The sequence below is a fragment of the Palaemon carinicauda genome, chromosome 1 (genome assembly GCF_036898095.1).
Source record: "Palaemon carinicauda isolate YSFRI2023 chromosome 1, ASM3689809v2, whole genome shotgun sequence".
NCBI classification, from domain to species: Eukaryota; Metazoa; Arthropoda; class Malacostraca; order Decapoda; family Palaemonidae; genus Palaemon; species Palaemon carinicauda.
The window spans coordinates 260,121,442-260,142,559 of record NC_090725.1 but is presented as its reverse complement, the minus strand read 5'-3'; the positions used below and the strand labels follow the sequence as shown (position 1 = coordinate 260,142,559).

The window sequence follows — 21,118 nt, the reverse complement described above, 5'->3', positions numbered from 1 at the left end:
GGAGAAGTGCTTTTTCTCCCTTCCCTAGAGCGATCTGAGCTCTTCAAACTAATATGTGAAGGAGAGGGATCGCGCTCAGAGTGCACTTTTCCCTTGTTCACCATCCGGGTGCGATTAGATGAAAAATCGTGGGAAGAGCTTCTCCAACGGGAACACTTATTACGCTTAGGAGAACTCTCTTGTGACGAAGAGCGAGAATGTATCGTAGTGCTCTTTTACTTGAAAGCGCCTAGTTGATGCCTCGCAAGAGGAAGTCGATCACGAGGCAGAACGATGACGCGAGGAAGCACTCCTCTTATGTATGTGACGAGAGCGCTTATAGTCTCTCAGCGAGACATTTCGTGAAGAGATAAAAGGCGAGGAAGAGCGAGAACGATGACATCTCTTCCTATGTCGCCTGTCTTTCCGATAAGAACGTCTGGGAGAAGGAGAGCGAGCTCTCCTTTTTCTCTTCTCTCTCTCTCCCTCCTATCCTCCGAGGAGGGCGAGGGCGAGGACGATGAGGAGGAGGAGGGGGAGGGGGGAGGTACTGCGATGTTTGCGCTTGCGATGTTTGCGCTTGCGACGTTGTAGTTTCGTAGAAGTGCAAGCGAGGTGCGAAGTAGGCGCCGCGGGAGCTGAAGTTACTATATTTGCTGAAACTTCTGCGGGTGCCGACTGAGTTGACGGGAGGTAGGCGAGGTCAGGAACTCCCGAGGGTTCCAAAATAGAAAGGACCTGAGGTAAAACTGTGCCGGCGAGGAACTGGTTCCACACTTCCTCCGAAGGAAAACCAGGAAGTCCAAGGGCAGGCCATACCGCCCATACGTGATCTGGAATGGAAGCAGTAATAGAGTCATTCCCGGTGGCGGAAAAAATTGTCCCACTGGGAGGGGGCAACGTGATCTGCCTGACCAAGGGGAATGGGGATTAAGTCAATGGTTCCGCTCTTCCTTGACTTCCCCCCGGAGGATGGAGGCAAGGATGAGTCTGAAGGGAGAGATTGAGAGGCCGAAGAGGCCCGAGACTCCTTACCTTTCGACGGCGAACCTGGAAGTAATGAATCCTTTTTGGATTTCTTCTTCTTTCTTTTCACGAACTTTTCCAACTGAGAGGGCCACTATTCTCTACATACTTGGCAGGGGGAGCCTTCAGAACACCTATGACCTCTGCACGAAGGGCATAGGGAATGAGGATCCACCTCCAATGGTGACATGAATGTGCCACAAGATTTCGGGGGAACCCCAGGACACTTCCTCATAATAGAGGACATCACATCTAACAAAGAAAAAGAAAAAGAGTTAATCAAAAACACAATAAAGAAAGGCCAGTCTGCAAGTCAAACAAAAGCAAGAGCAGCGGTGTTACCACTGCGACGGCTAGAATTTGATTGAAGGTATTCAGTAGCTACCGACCGGCAGACCCCCACCTCTAACAGGTGGATAACTACCGGCCCGGTCGTTAACGACCTTGTTAAGGTTTTCTGCCGTATTTTCCAGCTCGCGCTAGAATAACTCCTATAATAAAGAATGAGGGTTTGTATCTACTGTAGGAACAAACCAGTTTCAAGGAGCTCAGATGAAGTCCTCATATTAGGAGTACAAAAGAATATCATACTCTCTGGATGCAACTGTAAGGTCTTGAATATTACAATACAGAAGATGACATTGACAAAATCTAGGACGTACTGGTCCCAGATTTTGCTCAATGTCTCCCGACTGCAAAAGAATTAATGGTATTAAAGACATCATACTTAAAAACTAGATTAACCAGAATTATAACAAAATCAACATGTACAGAAATTAGATAAGGGAAAGACAACCTCTTGATAAACCATCAGGCATCCATGGCCCTTCTATTAAGCCTCCCCAACACACAAGTATAAACCGTAAAAAATAACCCTTCAGTGCCACCTACTGTACATACCTCAAGTTGTGTCATTTTATGTACTACCAACTCCACGTCATCTCTATATTTAATGGGAACTTCAGACTTATTGATGTCAGAAGCTAGATTATTTTCGTATTGATAGGACACAGCTGCTTCTGTATCCTCTGCATGGGCAACTATTAGCTGCAATAAATCTGCTAATGAGATCCGTCTAAAAACTTCATCATTTCTGACCTGGAAAGAAGTATATTGAATAATTACTTTACCAAATAATATTTATTGTCTAACTTACTGTCAATTTTTTTTAAATATAGGCGAGAACAACTTATGCAGAATTTTTCAAAGAATTATAAATTCACACAGCAATATTTCAATGAAATAACGATTAATTGCCACAATATAAATATTTTCTCAATACTGTGACTTCTTGTTCCAATTTTACTTTATGCAAATGAAAGCATTACCTCGTCTTCAACAGGAAGCAAAATTGTCAATCAACAATTAAATTTTATACAGTATTACAGTTCAACTTGAGTCTACTGTATAAGCATAGTACATACATACAGCACACAAACTATTTGAAATTGTTTAGCCCAGCTATAGAAACAGTAGGGACATTTATAAAAATGGTGAAATCATAATACATGTATATGAAACATTTATTTCTCATATATTTCAGCTTTCAAAATAAACAGAAAAGGCCCACTAAAATATTTTCATTCTTTTTTTTAAATCTAAGCCATGTAGTTTAAACATAGTTTTTTAGAATAATACTAATCATTTTAATGCTGCACTTTCCTAAGATTCCTGTGCTATTATTCAAAAAAGAAAAGCTCATCTAGAATAAAAAAAAAAAAATTTTACCATGGCATATGTAAGATTTTTTGTTCCACTGGAACTAGGCATTGGTGAAATGAACAAGCAAGTAAATAGCATGCTCCTTAGCCCATTGTCATTTTGATTCTTCATTGTTTCCGAAGTACAGTTGGCCCCAATTATCTGCAGGTATTGTGTTCAAGACCCACCCACAGATGAGAATTTTTGCAGATAAGAGACCTTACAGACTACGTATGCTTCTTTTTTGCTTTTCTCAGCACTTGTGCATACAATACTATACACATCATCATCATCATAGCATATCATGCCAAACAGCCAACCATTAAAGCATTCTTTCTTTGACATTAATTCAGAGTTGTCCAAATTATGAGATAATGGGCATGATCGAATAATATGGCCACTGGTCTGAGTAATTTTTCCACATTCGCTGGACTGGTTAGTCTTATGGCCTCCTTTAACTACAGTAGATTGTCACCTGCTCTTGCCACTCCAGTCTCTAGTCAGAACCCCTCCACTGGCCCATTCTATCATTCTGCACTAGCATTTGGGCTGGAAGTCCCTCCACAGTGGTAAAGCTCTTTCTTGACTCGAGTTTACTAGGAACTGACACGTGAGGATGTAATGGATGACTTGAGTCCAAGATTTATTTACTCTTTTCAGTTTTTGTTGTTGTATGCCTCATGATTGCTGGGGGGGGGGGGCAATAGCAGCGAGTTTGTAGAGGGTGTTAGTGGGAGAGAGATGTAGTGACCCTCCCAATCCACAAGGAAACCAATCCCAACACCACACACCATTACAGCCTAAACCACTGCAAGACAGCGGATGGTAAAATGATAAACTATACATGTCATTTAATTATTTCTTAAATGAATAATACACCCAAGCAATGAAGTGTACCGAAATCATAGTACTGCACAGTATATTACCGTTTTGTAGTACATTATCCATAGTGGTAATATCAATATAAACTCTGTCTCTCTAATGTGCTGTACAATGCCAAACTGTTCAGTATAAAAAATGAAATTACTGTATTGCTTCTGTAGTAATAATGTGATACTGTCCAGTATAATAATAACAAGCGGAGTCAGACAGCAAACCATGCCTCTTGCACTTGAATCTTCACGAAAACACTACCACTTGTCTTAATGTTTTTGTAGAGTTGCAGTATTGTCAATAATAGTAAATGAGTGTAAATCTGAACTTGCTGAAACCAGGTTATGTTGACTTTGACCTTTGAAGATCAGAAGTCAGAAGTCATAGTGTCATTTTAAAGCCTATACTGTATAAATAGTACAGTATATGGTTTTCTTAGTCATTTTCAAGGCCTATACTGTATAAGTAGTATGTGGTTTTCTTTGTAAAAAATATTAACCAAGTGTGTATCTATACTCATTTGTGAGTTATGGGCACTCTCAAATATGGTGACTGAAAATTAGACCCCCTTGAACTTTAAGCCTACCTATCTTCAAAACCATGCATTTTAACTATTTTGATATACTGTACAGAATTACATTTTTGGCACTGGAAATGAAGATTTTGTTCTCGGTTTCAAGTAAAACATATAATAGTTTATCAAGTTATAGTGAAAAATAAATTATGACCTTTCAGGACACTGTGACCTTGACCTTGATACTATGAAGTCCATATTAAAGTGGAATCTAATGTATGTCATAGTGCATCTCTCCTCAAAATTTCAAGTAAATCGGTCCAGTAATTTTTCCGTAAAGTTGCTAACAAAGAAACAAATGAATAGACAAACGCATACAGACAAAGAAATCTACCAAAAACAATACCCCTCAGCCACCTCTCTTTGGAGTGGGGTAATGAAGATTTTGGTCTTTGGTTCAAGTAAATCCAATAATATTGAACAGACTTATAGTCTAGCAATTCTGACCTTTTAGGTCACCTTGACCCTATGAGGTCCAAATTTTAATGTAGTCTATTCTATTGTGTGTCATAGTGCATCTCTCCTGAAATCTTAAATCAGTAGTAGTTTTCATGTAAGGTTGCTAACAGAGAAACAGACATAAACAGGCAAACACACACATGAAAAAGATATCTACCAAAAACAATAACCCTTTCCCAACTTGGTGGGGACGGAGTAATAACAATTACAAAAGTAAAGCAGTAATGATAAAACAAACATATACAACAGTACACCACAAAATTATGGCCAACACTTGCTAACTATATATCACTATCTGAGTCATGTTATACAATATGGAGATATTATCAATGAAATACAATATATCAAAAGAGGCTCTAAATACATACAGTACTAGTATATATTTATATAATATTTGATAATATAAAAAGCAAGATAAAAGTTATTGTAATATATAACTCCTTGATAAGAAAGAATCCAACTCTCTAAAATAAAAGTACATGCTGTGGAATTTAATTGTTCTTTTTTATCATAAGCTTCAATAAGTTGAAAAATAATGAAATTTCTGATGGCATGACAAACTTAAATTTGCCAACAAAAAAAGATGCAATATCATAACATAAGATATGTTCACCTCAATCAACATTCTTTCTTCATATTTGTAATATATCTATCCCTATCTATAAAACCAGTTTTCCCACAACGGAGCTCGAACCATAAGGTTAATACCTCTGAAAACAAAATTTGGGCCCGACATACTGTACAAGCTTATACTCTTTCTCAAAATAAGGACAAAAGTTATGGCATTTACTTGTACTTATCTTATCATAATTATAGTTTCCTTCTTTAAAGGGTATTTTAAGATAAAAAAAAAATAATAAAGTTAGAATTTATATAAAATACCGAGTCATCTGATAACTAATTTGTCTAGGTAATATTTGGTACTTTTTTAGCAAAAACTTTTAAAAAATATAATAAAATGATATTAGATACATTCAACTCTACTCATAATTTTTTTGTTAAAGAAAGAAATCTGAAGGATAATTGTCCTAAACTTTAAAACACAAAGTCTTAAGAAAAGGGGAGGGGGAATTTCCGTTGGCTCTGGGAGAAGAGATAATTCCTTGACTGGTTTCTTTACGACTTCTTGTTCTTTTTGTTTAAATTTCTTTTATTTTTGGGAAGAGGGGCATGTGTAATTCAATAAATTGGTACCAACTGGTTATCAGTGTACATACTGTACAAGTGAATCTGATGTTAGCAAACCTTTAGATAAGGAGGACAGACTTTAAAATATCCATGCATATATAAAAAAAAAATTGTCCCTACTGTGAGTGGAGAGGCAGGTGGGAAATTTCATGAATTCCAGGTAAATATCGAAATATTGTAACCTAGCTTAAGAATTGTGTTCATTCAATAATACTACCTTGGATTTATGCGTTGAACACCACATTGTCCAGGAAGGAGGTAAAATGGTATTTAGGCCAAATAAACTATGCCAAATATTAACAAACTCCTAATAAAAATAAACTTCTTCATTCCTAACGTTATCTCTACATTAAAGGGTCGGTTGCCTGATACAATGACATCAGGCATGGTTTATCATTTGGCTATGATTGCATGCCCTTGCAGTCATCAACCAGTTATTGGTAGTGTGCCTAGCTTAGCCCTTCCTAATAAAAAAGAACCTTACAAACAACTACCATATAACATATTTTTGGTCTTCCAAGAATAAACTCGCTTTTTAAGTGTGTGAAAACAAGGTCCTTGTTGACACGAGTCGCTAAAAGAAGCATCACCTTTCATCAATGCCACCGACTGTTTCAGGTAAGCTGGTTTAAAAAATAAACGGCTATGGTGGAGGTCTGCGCTCTCAGTGCCTTACTAGTTTACTATTGTTTTCTTTTAGGCATCAAAGTTTTTCTGTGGATTACATTCCCAAGATTGATAGGATACTCAGAAGGCTTTCCATCCCTTCCAAATACAGTGTGTCCATGGCCAGCAGATTCCCTGGAGGAGAGGCACACCTATGATGAGGACTGTCATACTGACACCAGGGTACATTGTCCCATATTCCCACTACAACAACACCAGAAGGCAAGGGAACCATTGGTTGCTGACTAATAACTCTCCAGGAACTATTAGAGTCAACGCTGGGAGCCGCTCTTGAGGAACTAGCCTCTCTCATATTAAAAGACATCTGTTTGGCAACTCATGAATGAAAGCAGACCTCAGTAATTGTACATTAAGTTTTGATGACCTCTGACTTCGTAGGTAATGGACTAAAGTCAGGTGGCGTAGGATTGATGATTCTTTCAACATTCTTTGGAGAATCCCCTAAGAGTTATTCACAAGATCATGCCCTACAAAGGAAACTTGCAAAACCTGTTCAAAAGAAAAATAAGAAACAGACATATGCTCTGCATATGACACAGACATAGACTAAACTTTTAAAGGAGGATTAAGTTTATGCAAAGTATTTAAGACCTCAAAAATATTATTTTCAGAAATTGAAAAAAATATTCATCAAACTTGAATAAAAAAAGGTTCATCAAACTTGTTTAAGAAACTCAAAAAATATTTCAATATATTCCTAAGCCTAATGTCTAACAAACCAGTAAACTCATATCTAAGTTCCCTTTTAAATAAAGATCAAATGCTTCCCCAAATTAATAACTTGCCCTATGGAGGAAGACATAGCTTGAGGGCTGGGGTTGTAGCATGGGAAGGGAGAGTCTGAAAAACAGAGACTTATCACAAATAATATCATTCTTTTTCTGAAGTTTAGCTTCACAATCTATAGCTCTAGTCTCAGCTAATGTAATTTGGCACAATTACTTACTACACCCAGAAAATCACACGAGCAAGGAGAACATGAGACCTCTACATGAGATGCTTTTTGAATGAAGATACCCTTCTCTAGCAATACCTTACTTTACAATCGTTTCAAAATATAGGCTTTACAAATTTGGAAAATATACTTCTTACATTATTAAACTTAAATACACAAAAAAAAAAAATACATGTAGCTGACTCTACGCCTACAGAGTACCGGGTAAATGTAGAATAGACGGGGAAGCGGGCTGGAGACTCATTTTCAAGTTTCAATGATGCCATTTTCCCAGTGGAAACAAAAGATCTTACATATGCTATGGTGAAAAAATTTCATCTTACTTCATTACTGTAGTTGAGCTTTCCCTTTTTTGAATTACTAACATTTGAATCACAGGTAGTTTACCGGTAATTAAAATGATATATATGAGATACGTATATACATGCACTGTCTTTATGATAGCAAAAATCATAATTGAAATTTTTACAATTTTCACAAAGGTAATAGCACTGAAAGTTTTGACTTTATGTGCTATGTAAAGGAACATAACCCTTACATCCCTCACATACATGGCAAGTCCATAACAGAATAATGTGATTGAAACAGAAAAAAGAAAAAAAATTTTTAAGAAGTATTTCTATGATTCAAGGATACAGTCACTGATCTACAAATTCCTTTTCTTGTAAGTTTGGCATATTATGTTACACTCTATATTTAAATTGTCTGGTCAGCGTTTGGTATTTATATGCAAAGCGAGCTCCTTGTAAATCAATGGTTTTATCTATGAAACATAAATGTTACTTTTAATCTTTTTATTATCTGAAGCACAATCTTTCAATTAAATGTTTAATAGCTATTTAATGGAGGTGATTGAAAATTAACAGGTTACAATTACACTGATGATTGACTGGAGTCTCACCAAGTCAGTTTAAGTAGCTACGGTAATAGTGCAACCTAAATAGTTTTTTTATATTCCTATGGCACTCATCATGCATGAATAATTTTCAATCCTGTAACTAATGAATCTTGTTATAATACAATCATATTGGCCTACTCCATAGCATTCTCTTATGCCATATCAATATAGTTATACTGAATACGCAAACTTTCCTGACATTGTCCTTCCATTATCCCACTGAAATCTGTAATATCTGCAAATCCTAGCGTTTATAACACCTCTTAGGTATTCAAAACAGAGCATTCCTTCATCTTTCTTCAGTCTGAACACTATTCCAGCAGTTTTTGTAGAACACATTTACAAGATCTATAAGATTTGGTAGTATAGTAAATGATACACTTAGTTTCTTAAGGAAGGCCAATGACTTCTTTTAAAGTCTACAAAGATCAGACATATTTTCATCTTGAACTACCTGTATTTTTTCATTAACTGCCTGATTGTGAATACAGTACTTAAAGAATTGTTGATCGTTTCTTTCTGAAACATTACTTGTAATTTCTAATCACTTTTCCTATAAAATTTTTTTATGTATCTTTTAACATTTTTGTAAATACCTATTTGGCTTGCCAAATCTCTGTATTGCAAGCAAAATGGAGTTTTTATGATAAAACAAAGTTTTATGAATACTTACCTGGCAGTTATATATATATATATATAGCTGAGTCTCTGACTGCGGCAGAATTTAATCGAAAATTGCGGCAACCGCCTTGTGGTGGTTGTGTGGTTAGATGGTTAACAACCCTTACAGGGTGGTACTTGGAATCATTCCCATTTTCTGTTCCTCAGATTATCTTTGCCCGACCTGTCTCCTGAGGGGAGGTGGGTGGGCTTTAAAATATATATATAACTGCCAGGTAAGTATTCATAAAACTTTGTTTTATCATAAAAACTCCATTTTTATGAATAGAACTTACCTGGCAGTTATATATATATATATATATAGCTGATTCACACATTTGGAGGAGGGAAACAGACAGAAAAAAAAAAAAACATAGTTGGGGAAACAACAAGAGTTGTAGGAGAACAAACACCTTGATTCCTTACCTGCTAAGGTAGCTGACTTCAAAGGTAACTGCCTCTAGAGTCGCTTTCCCTTAGGAGTGTTCAGCCAGGAGTAGACCTGCTACGCTGCAAACAACTCAATCGAGTCTGTCAAAGGGGTAGGACCAACAACTTGACTAGACTTCAGAAAACTACCTTCTCATATAAAAAACCTGCAACCTTTCTAAAGCTAACCATCTAAACTTGCAGAAATAGATATAAACTATCTATCTGGACTGAGGGAACCGTACCATAGGACGAGGACCTCAGACAACCATAAAAAACACAAACCCATATACAAGTACATAAACTAAGGTTGAGTGGGGGTAGTAACTCCTTTGCCTAATACAGAAGCCGCAGCTACGTATGGGCCCAAGGTATAACACTTGTCATAGTCCACTCTTACCTCTCAGAGGTAATGAGAAGCAAAGACAGAGTTGCTCCTCCAGAACGTTGCGTCCATGATCTGCTTAACTGACATATTTTTCCGGTATGCCAGCGAAGCAGCAATGGCCCTTACTTCGTGAGCCCGTACTCTTAACAGGGCGAAGTTTTCTTCCTCACAAAAGAGGTGGGCTTCCCTAATAGTTTCCCTCAGGAAAAAGGACATAGCGTTCTTTGACAGGGGTTTTTGAGGATCCTTCACTGAACACCATAAGGAGTTGGAAGCACCCCTCACACTCTTAGTGTGGGCCAAATAAGCCTTGAGAGCCCTAACCGGGCAGAGGAGGCTTTCCTGTTCCTGACCTACTAGATTCGTGAGGTTAGGGACTTCAAAAGTCCTAGGCCAGGGTTTCGAAGGGTTCTCATTCTTGGCGAGAAAGTCGAACCTCAAGGAACAAACCGCTCCATTTAGGGTGAAGCCTACACGCTTCTTGATTGCCTGGACCTCGCTGATCCTCCTGGCAGTCGCTAGAGACAAAAGGAAGAGGGTTTTCTTAGTCACATCTCGCAGAGAAGCTTGCGAGATAGGCTCAAACTTCCTGGAGCACAAAATCTTAAGCACCACATCCAGGTTCCAAGAAGGGGGTCTTAAGTGCACCTGCTTCGTTGTCTCAAAAGACCTAATGAGGTCCTGCAAGTCCTTATTCTGAGATAACTCTAAGCCTCTATGCCTAAAGACGGTTGAGAGCATGCTCCTGTATCCTTTAATGGTAGATACAGCCAGCTTAGCATCCTGCCTGAGGTACAAAAGAAAGTCTGCAATCTGACTCAGAGAGGTAGAGGACGAGGAAACCTTGCGCCTCCTGCACCAAGCTCTAAAGGTCTCCCACTTTGACTGGTAGACTCTTTGTGAAGAGATCCTCCTTGCCCTGGCAATAGCTTTCGCCGCTTGTGCCGAAAAGCCTCGAGATCTAACGAGCTTCTCGACAGTCTGAAGGCAGTCAGATTGAGAGCGAGGGGGTTTTGGTGAAATCTCTCGAAGTGGGGTTGTCTGAGAAGATCTGGACTTGCCGGGAGTCTTCTTGGAAAGTCCATCAGTAACCCTACCACTTCGGTGAACCATTCCCTCGCAGGCCAGAATGGAGCCACTAGGATCATTCGTCCCGAATCGAGGAGAGCGAACTTCCTGACAACCAGATTGATGATCTTGAACGGGGCAAAGGCATACATGTCCAGCCCCGTCCAATCCATCAAGAAGGCGTCCACTGCAACAGCTTCCTCGTCCGGGACTAGGGAGCAGTAGTTGGGGATCCTCTTGTTTAGACCGGAGGCGAAAAGGTCTATTACTGGTCTGCCCCACAACTTCCAGAGGCTCCGACAGACATGCGGGTTGAGAGTCCACTCTGTAGGAAGGACCTGTCCCCTCCTGCTGAGCATGTCTGCCCTGATGTTTCTCTGCCCTTGAACAAACCTTGTCAACAGCTGGGTCTCGTTCTCGTTCGCCCAGAGGAGAAGCTCTCTCGCAGTTGAGAACAGGGAGAGGGAGTGAGTTCCCCCTTGCTTCCTTATGTACGCGAGAGCTGTGGTGTTGTCGGAATTGATCTCCACAGTCTTTCCCGACACCGAGGTTTTGAAGGCCTTGAGCCCTAACAAAATGGCCATCAATTCCTTCCTGTTGATATGCCAACTGACCTGACTCCCTTCCCAAATACCTGAGACCTCTTTGTTCCCTAGTGTTGCTCCCCAGCCTGACTCGGACGCGTCTGAGAATAACACTAGGTCGGGGTTCTTCTTGAACAAGGAGATCCCTTTTCCCAACAGAGCTGGGTCCAGCCACCACATTAAAAGATCCTTGATCTCTGTCGGAATGGGAAAAGAAAAAGTGTCCTCCTGGATCTTTCTGTTCCAAATCTTTGCGAGGAAGTGTTGCAGAGGCCTTAGGTGCAGTCTCCCCAAAGGGACAAACTGCTCCAGGGAGGATAGAGTTCCCAGCAGACTCATCCACTCATTCGCTGAGCATTCCTGCTTCCTCAAAAAGTCTTTGACTTTGTCCAGGCACCTGGTCTGCCTCTCCTGGGAGGGAGAAGCCTGAAAAAGAACTGAATTCAGAACTATCCCCAAATAGAGAATAGTCTGATTCGGCTCGGTCTGAGACTTCCCCCAGTTGACGATGAGTCCCAGGTCCTGAGTGATCGTATAAGTTTTCATTAGGTCCTCCAGACATTTCTCTTTCGACTGTGACCGGATCAGCCAGTCGTCTAGATAGAAGGAGACCCTTATCCCCTCCTGGTGTAACCAGCCTGCCACATTCGCCATAAGTCTGGTGAAAACTTGGGGAGCTGTGCTGAGACCGAAGCAAAGTGCCCTGAACTGGAAGCACTTGCCCTGGAACACAAACCTCAGATATCTCCTCGAAGACGGATGAATGGGGACGTGAAAATAAGCGTCCTGCAGGTCGAGAGAAACCATCCAGTCTCCTGGACGAACTGCAGCCAGCACTGACTGAGTCGTCTCCATGGAGAACTTTGTTTTCTCCACGAAGGCGTTCAGAGAGCTGACATCTAGGACTGGTCTCCATCCACCCGAGTTCTTGGGAACCAGAAACAGGCGATTGTAAAAGCCTGGGGAGGCGAGGTCTTGAACTGGCTCTATTGCTCCCTTGACCAACATCTGGTCGACTAGCTCCAGAAGAGCCTCTCGTTTCCCCGCGTCGGTGTACTGAGCCACCAATGCCATGGGAGAGTCTGAGAGAGGTGGTTTCTTTAAAAAGGGGATCTTGTAACCTTCCTTGACGACTGAGAGGGACCAGGTGTCCGCCCCTCTCCTTTCCTAAGACTGCCAAAAACGAGACAGTCTTGCCCCTACTGGTGTCTGGAGGACTTCCATCTCATTTTTTGGACCGGGGCCTAAACGCACCCCTGCTGGTCCTTGGCCCTGACTCTTGTCTTCTCCCCCTAAAATCCGCTCTCGAGGAGATCCTGCCCCGAAAGGGCTGTTGAAACTTCTTCTCCTCCTTCTTCAGAGGAGCAGGAGCAACAGGTAAGGTCTTTCTAGCCGACCGAGACAAAAGGTCCTGAGTAGCCTTCTGAGCCAGAGAAAGGGAGATATCTCTGACCAGAGCTTCAGGAAAAAGATGACGTGAAAAAGGGGCGTAAAGTAGCTCCGACTTCTGGGCAACAGTCACAGATCTAGAGGTGAAGGAGCACAAAAGGGCCCTCTTCTTTAAGACCCCTGCTGAGAAAAGGGAAGCCAATTCATTAGCTCCATCCCTTAGAGCTTTGTCCATGCAGGACATGATACTCGTCAGGTCCTTCGTGTCCTCCAGGAGTTCAGACTTCCTGGCCAGAGTCCCGAGAGACCAGTCCAGGAAGCTGAAAACCTCGAAAACCCTGAAAATTCCCTTGACGAGGTGATCAAGCTCCGACATGGACCACATCACCTTGGCAGAGTTTAAAGCATGCCTTCTTGCCGAGTCCACAAGAGCCGAGAAGTCACCTTGGGAGGAGGAAGGCACTCCTAATCCCAAAGGTTCCCCTGTCTCATACCACATACCGGCCTTGGAAGCGAGCCGGGACGGTGGAAAAGAAAAGGTGGTCTTGACAGCTTGTCTCCGTTCCTTCATCCAATCATCCACTTTAGCGAGAGCTTTCCTGGCCGAAATTGAAAGTTTCATTTTGATGAAGGCCGAAGACTTAGTAGCTTTCTTCCTGGTAAATTGAGACTGAGGAGAACGAGGGGCCGAAGGTTGAAATTCCTCCCCATAAAGTTCCAAAAGATAGCGAGAAAGAACCTTGTAATCGCTAGAGGAGTCGGCAGGTTTTTCTTCCTCTTCCGAAATATCTTCGAGGTCCTGCTCAAGGATAACATCCCGAAGAGTTGGGCTGCCAGCAGTCTGGCAGCGAGAGCTGTTTGAATCCTGGCGCCGAGCGCCGCTAACATCCAGTCGGCGAGAGGCGGTATCGTCACGATGACGAGAAGCGGTATCGTCGCAATGACAAGAGGCAGTATCGTCACGATTACGAGAAACGGAAGCGTCCTGAAGAGGCAGGCTGCCGTCGCCTTGAAAATGCAGACTGCATTCATCCTGTTTCCTAAGAAACGAGGCAGCAACGTCCACGCGTTTCGAAAGGGAAACGGAATCGTCACGGCGCCGAGAACGAGAGGCAGTATCGTCCTGGCGGCGGGAGAGGTTTCTTGGGAGAGATACTAAAATCTCTCTTAGAAGAAGATCTCTTAACAGGCAAAGAGACGTCCTTACGTCTGACGGACTGAGAAGGGTGGCTGAAAGCTTTAACTAACGATGAAAGTTGTTCCTGCATAACAACCATGAAAGCTTTAGCAACCTCCGCTGGCTCTCGCGGTGCCGAAGACGGCAGTTGTCGTACGGCTTGACTGGGAGCGCTGGCAGAAGCAGCAGGGAGTCTAGCAGGATTAACTGGGCTAAGGACTCTCTGTTTCGCCCTTTTAACAGGAACATCGAAATCGTCTTCCGAAGGATCAGGGTCTCTGCTACTCGAACCGGGAGAGGGAGAGCGAGACTGCACGTCCCGGTTCCACCCTCTCTTCATTGGTCTTGATTCGTAACGCCAATTACGTCTGGGAGAACGATCAGGCGAAGACACAAACGTATCCGACACGCCTTTCCTACGGCGGTCAAGAGCAGCCTGGGAGATCGCAACAGAATTGTCTGAGGCGACGACTGACCGAGGATAAGCACCTCTCACCCCCTTTCGGCTTTCGACGTACCTTCTCCCTTGGTCCTGGGAGCTTGGTAGAGGTCTAGACCTAGGGGTATGACAGATTCGATCAGTCGCCACCTCCACTGCACTTTCACAAGCACTAATTTCACCTACACCCTTACCTTTAAAGGCCTCCAACTGTGCTTTAATGGCCTCCAATTCAGCAGGTAATTTAGCATACCCAGGGTCATCCGTAGGCACAGGTCCTGTAGAAGGGGCAGGAGTCACTACATTTGGGGAAGGCATACCTTCCAAAGGGGTTACAAGCAAAGGGTCAATAGATAAATCTAAGCTAGGCTCACTAGCAGACTTTGACTTTGATTTAGCTCTTCTAACTCTATCAATCTCAAGTTTGCGCACATAGCGCTGCATAGCTAACCAATCATTATCACTTAAAACCTCGCATTCCTTGCACTTATTATCTAAAGCACATTCAAACCCCCTGCAACCCATACAGATAGTGTGAGGGTCAACCGAAAGTTTCAGCAACCTCACCTTGCAAATATCATTCGCACAAATACGATAATGAATTTTCTCACTCATGATAATAAAGGAAAAAAGACAAAAAAACAAAAAACAACACGATTGCCAAATCCCAACACAGTGTACTTCACCAAAAACGAAGTCCAAAAAGGCGATGAAGGGAAAGCGATCCGAAAAAACTCTGAAAGGCGGACCAACGATGTTGTCGATCCGGCCGGCAGAGATAATCTGAGGAACAGAAAATGGGAATGATTCCAAGTACCACCCTGTAAGGGTTGTTAACCATCTAACCACACAACCACCACAAGGCGGTTGCCGCGATTTTCGATTAAATTCTGCCGCAGTCAGAGACTCAGCTATATATATATATAACTGCCAGGTAAGTTCTATTCATAAAATTGCAATATATGGCCATTTCCTATGTTGTTTGGTCCTTGGCAATAGATTACGCACAATTTGGACGAATTTCAAGAGAAACAGATTTTTGGTCCACTTCAATATCCTTCATAATTGTAACAAAGTTATACATGCACTGACCACACATATACCCATAAAACATCTCTTTGAAGCATTCTAAGACAAAAATTGAGACCATAAAACTTTTGAGATTTTTCATGTTTGTATTTTGGTCAAATCTCATGGCAAGTGTCAAGTATGGATCTCATTATTTTGGTTTGATCTTATGGCAAGTGTTAAGTATGGATAAGCAACAAAAGTAATGCACATTTAAAATACTAAAAATAGCTTATAAAAATAAACATCCTTCCCCATCTCCCTGGGGACCGGGTCAAAATTGAAATTCACAAATTTCACAAAGGTAAGCATATACTGTGCAAACCTAGGAGTTTAATGCTTTGTATTAATTCTAGTATTTTGATATTGTGTCATGCTTGGTGTTATATGTATATACAGTATACTGTAATGGGAAAATTTAATCATCTTATAATAATGTAATGCAATTGATTCAAAGTTGTAAATGAGAACAATAAAGACATATGAAGATGAAAAGAATTATCATTGATAGCTACTGAACCCAAGTAAGTGATACCAAATACAAACATAATACATGTAGTGGAGAATTTTATTTGGAAAGAAACATGCAAATGGAATAATATAAACAGCAATTGGTAGTCTGCAATAAGAAATGTATTAACAAAGACATAAGCATTAATGATGAGCATAAGAGCCAACTAAGTACAGTATAAATAGTTTTTTCTTACATTAAACAAGGACATCTCAACTTTCATAACTTCCACCAACGAAGTTGGGAGGACGTTATGTTTTCTCCCGTTTGTCCATCTGTCTGTTTGTTTATATGAAAACAACTTCCTGGCCACAATTTTACTCAGAGTACAACGGTGAAACTTTCAGGGATTAATTGTTATGTTCCACATGGAAATTATTCCATTTTGAAGGTCCTAGGTTAAAGGTCAAGGTCAAGCAAAAGGTCGACCGAATTAACCCTAACCCCAAGTTCACATATGTTTGTCACACAGACTTCAAATACATTTATGATCTAAATTGATTCTGGGAAAGGTAACCTGTTTTTGAGAACTCATTTTCTTCAACTCTTTGTGATGGGTGACTATTTTAATCTCGGCCTGGCTGGTAAAAAATCTTTTTTTAAAATGAAACATTTTTCATAAAGTGAGTAATAAAAATATTCGCATCTCGTTTCGTAGCTTGAAGATTTCGTAAGCAGTGTTGGTCCTTGTCCACTCAATGGAAGACACAGAGTTAAGCCATTGGTGCTAGAGAGCTGAGCGAACGTCCTTCCACTTTGAACGCTGACACAACACTGAGAACTGACACAGAAATCGGGCCGGCCCATCAACATGTTTGTGGTAGCATTTCGTATTGAAAAAGTTGTTTTTCAACACTTCACTCAATACTGCGCGCATCATGAACCATAGTCTATACTAGGCCTAGGAAGATTCATATTTGGAAGAAGTGAGGGTACACCTTCTGGTGGCTCATGAGGTTGATCCCCTGGGTAACTGGAGATACCCTTGTCATACTTCCGTGTAGGAGGTTGAGAAGGTTAAAGGCGATCTCTCCTCTTCACCTTTGGAAGGTGGGTAGAACCAAGAGACTTCATTGCAGACAATGATTGATTAAAAGTTTGCTGGCATCCTGACATCTGAGGTCCTTGATGCCGATATCATTTATTTTATATAAAAAAGTAAAAGAATATTCAATAAAACCATGTCATTATAGAAGTTTTCAGAAAACTTGCTTCTGAAATAAATCTGAAAATGCCACTCACATAGTAGGAGACAACATGTCCAAGAATCTTGGCAAGGATGAACCTGACATCCTCACCTCGAGCCTCAAACAGATATCTATTTCTTAAGTTATTATAATTGGGGCATTCGGTCAACAAATGCCTCACTGTTAAAGATACCAAACAGTCGTCGGAATACGGTTGGTGTTGGCCCTTCAGCAGAAACTCGTGTGTCAACCAAGTGTGACCACTACGGAGACGACAAAGAGACCTCTCCCACTTTTGGAGCATCGTGTTATGCCTCCAAGGAGATATGACATTTGTTCTTCTCTCATTTTATTGCCATCTAGACTATCCCAGTGCTGTTGTCAATTATTATAAAACAATTTCTTGATGATAGGTATGAAATCATTACAGGGAATGGGATACCTTCTTGGTAGCAACTCGGACACAGCATTCTTTGCCAGTAAATCTGCTTTCACATTCCCAGACACATTTACATGTGCTGGAACCCAACAAAATCAAACTGTTATACCTCTCTGTCCAATAATAAAAAAAACATTCTAAAATCTTTAAAACTAGAGGGTTACTAGAATTAAAAACTTCTAAAGCTTGAAGGACACTCCTTGCATCACTAAAATTGGTAAAATTATCCCTCCTTCTCCAACGCTATTTTCTCAATAGCAGTTAGTATGCCATACAGTTCAGCAGTAAATATGGAAGCTGTTTGAGGATGTGCACCTTTACAATTAAAACCATTACTATGTACTCCAAATCAAATGCCAGCATCAGATTTGGAGCCATCAGTATATATAAAAATTGATCCCCTATGTTCTGCAACATGTTCCATAAAAAGAGACCTGGATTCCAAGTCAGTCATATTCTTCTTAAATCCATTAAAGTATTTACAAAAAGATACCTCCAGTAATTTCAATGGAGGCATTGATGATACCTTAAATGGAAGCACCTTAATTTTAATTATATCAAGACTGTTGAATTGGTCACAATTATATAATAGTGTAGATCCTGTTGTCCCTTTGAATGAGAATCTAGTCAACATAATTGATAGGCGTATCCCTTCTCGTGTGCTAAGGTACCGAGTGAAGGACAAACCGTGGTTCAATGATGATTGTAGACGTGCTTTTTTGGAGAAGCAGGAGGCCTATCAACTTTGGAAGGGTAACAGATCAGATTTGACCTGGAACAACTATACTCAGCTTCGAGCTTTTGCTCAGAGAGTTTATGCCTCAACTGAAAAGGAGTACAATTTAACCATAAAAGAAACCCTTTCTGGTACAACTCAGGAACATAAATGGTGGTCTACCCTTAAATCTGCACTCTTTGGTGTAGATGCAACAGTTCCTCCTTTACTTAAACCAGATGGCTCAGTCACTCACTGTCCAAAGGAAAAGGCAACCCTTTTGGCTGATGTTTTTGACAGTAAACAGAGTAATGAAAAACTTGAACTTCCTCATTCCTGTTTTCCTGAGGCTAAACTAACTAGTTTAGCTTTTCGATCTCGTGAGATTAAAGCTCTGTTGATGGACCTTGATGCTTATGGAGGTGTAGACCCAAATGGTATTTTTCCTTTGTTTTTTATAAAGACAGCAGATTTCTTAGCTCCAAAGTTATCTGTTATTTTGCGCAAGTTAGCAAGAAGAGGAGCTTTTAGCACTAGTTGGAGAATTGGTAATGTTACTCCTCTATGTAAATGTGTTTGTGGTAGCTCAAGTCCCACTGATTACCGCCCAATTTCCATAACTCCCATATTATCTAAAGTTTTTGAACGTCTTCTGGCAAAACGTCTTAATAGGTTTGCTGAAGGTAATCATCTCTTCCCTAGTTTGCAATTTGGTTTTCGTAAAGGCCTTGGAGCATGTGATGCCCTTCTTACAATCTCCAATGCTGTACAGAAATCCCTTGATTGTGGTCGGGAAGTTCGTATGATTGGCCTTGATTTTAGTGCTGCCTTTGACCGTGTTAATCATGAGGCCCTTTTTTTCAAACTGAAACAGTTGGGAGTGGGTGGGTCGTTTCTTAGCATTATTATTGATTTTTTAAGTAATAGATCTCAAAGAGTTGTTGTTGATGGGCACCATAGTGATTATAGGAATGTGATATCCGGTGTTCCACAGGGTAGTGTTCTTGGCCCATTACTTTTCATACTATATACACATGACATGTGGTTTGGCCTAGAAAACAAGCTTGTTGCATATGCAGATGATGCTACTCTCTTTGCATCAATTCCATCCCCTGAATGTAGATCTAGGGTTGGTGAATCCCTTAATAGAGATTTAGCTAGAATTAGTGCATGGTGCAAATTATGGGGTATGAAGTTGAATCCTAACAAAACTCAAAGTATGATTGTAAGTAGGTCAAGGACGGTGGTTCCTCAACATCCGGATCTCAGTATTGGTAATGTTTCTTTAAATATGTATGACTCTTTCAAAATTTTAGGTGTGATTCTCGACAGTAAATTTACTTTTGAGAAACATATAAGGTCTGTCTCTTCTTCAATTTCACAAAAAATAGGCTTATTGAGAAAGTCTTTCAAGATTTTCGGTGATCAATCTATTCTGAAGAAGTGTTTTAATTCTTTCATTCTACCTTGTTTTGAGTATTGTTCTCCTGTCTGGTCTTCAGCTGCTGATTCTCATCTTAATTTGTTGGACAGAAACTTACGGTCTATTAAATTTCTTATTCCTGATCTAGATATTAATCTCTGGCACCGTCGTTCAGTTAGTTCATTATGTATGTTGCATAAGATTTTTCACAACTCTGACCATCCTTTACATTCAGATCTCCCTGGACAATTCTATCCTGTTCGTAATACTAGGCAGGCAGTTAATTCTAATAGCCAGGCCTTCTCCATCACGAGGCTCAATACTACGCAGTACTCTAGAAGTTTTATTCCAGCTGTGACCAAGTTGTGGAATGATCTTCCTAATCGGGTGGTTGAATCAGTAGAACTTCAAAAGTTCAAAGTTGGAGCAAATGCTTTTTTGTTGACCAGGCGGACATAGTGTTTTTATAGTTTATTTATGACATATTTGTTTTTGATGTTGTTGATAGTTTATTATATGACATGTCTGTTTTGACGTTGTTTCTTATTTTAGAATGATTTATTGTTAATTTGTTCTCTTCATTTATTTATTTCCTTATTTCCTTTCCTCACTGGGCTATTTTTCCCTGTTGGAGCCCCTGGGCTTATAGCATCTTGCTTTTCCAACTAGGGTTGTAGCTTGGATAGTAATAATAATAATAATAATAATAATAATTGTTTTACCCGAAAGCCTTAAGGTTGAGGAGATTTTGGGTGCAACTTAAAGTATGTTGAGTGCCTTACAAGGCTTGCAGTCTGAAAGGCTAAAGAATTACGGAGTCTTTGCAATCTAAACCAATACCGAATACTAGAAGACAATCGGTAAAGGTCTAGAGGTAACTCTCCAGCATCAACAAGGAGACTTGGGATAGGTGAGGTTCTAAACGCCCCTGTGGACAATCTAATACCAGCATGATGTATTGAATCTAATATCTTTAATCGGCTTGGGGTGGCTGAGGAGTATGTTTCACATCCATAACTAATTTAGGAAAAAATCAAGGCCTTGTATAATTTTAAAATAGTATTGCAGTTTGGCCCCCATGATGTATGGGACAATACTTTTAAAAGATTCAGAGCCTAAACACATTTAGCTTTTAACGCTTTTAAGTGAGACACCCATGTAAGCCTACAATCAAATATCAAACCTAAAAATTTAGCTTCACTTACACATGGGATCCGTTGACCTTTAATGTATATATCCGGGTCTGGATGTACTCCCCGGATACAACAGAAATGGACAAAAGTAGTTTTACTTGTAGAGAA

The 21,118-nt window shown here is 40.4% G+C and overlaps 1 protein-coding gene across 3 annotated transcripts in view; it reads right to left on the bottom strand.

Moving 5' to 3' along the window:
* LOC137655607 (centrosomal protein of 41 kDa-like) overlaps nt 1-21,118 on the bottom strand; it is a 101,815-nt gene that overhangs the window by 31,656 nt on the left and 49,041 nt on the right. For all 3 annotated transcript variants that reach the window (XM_068389523.1, XM_068389513.1, XM_068389529.1), the window contains exon 3: nt 1,906-2,103. In XM_068389523.1, the coding sequence (XP_068245624.1) occupies nt 1,906-2,103 (198 nt within the window). The remainder of the gene's footprint in view (nt 1-1,905; nt 2,104-21,118) is intronic.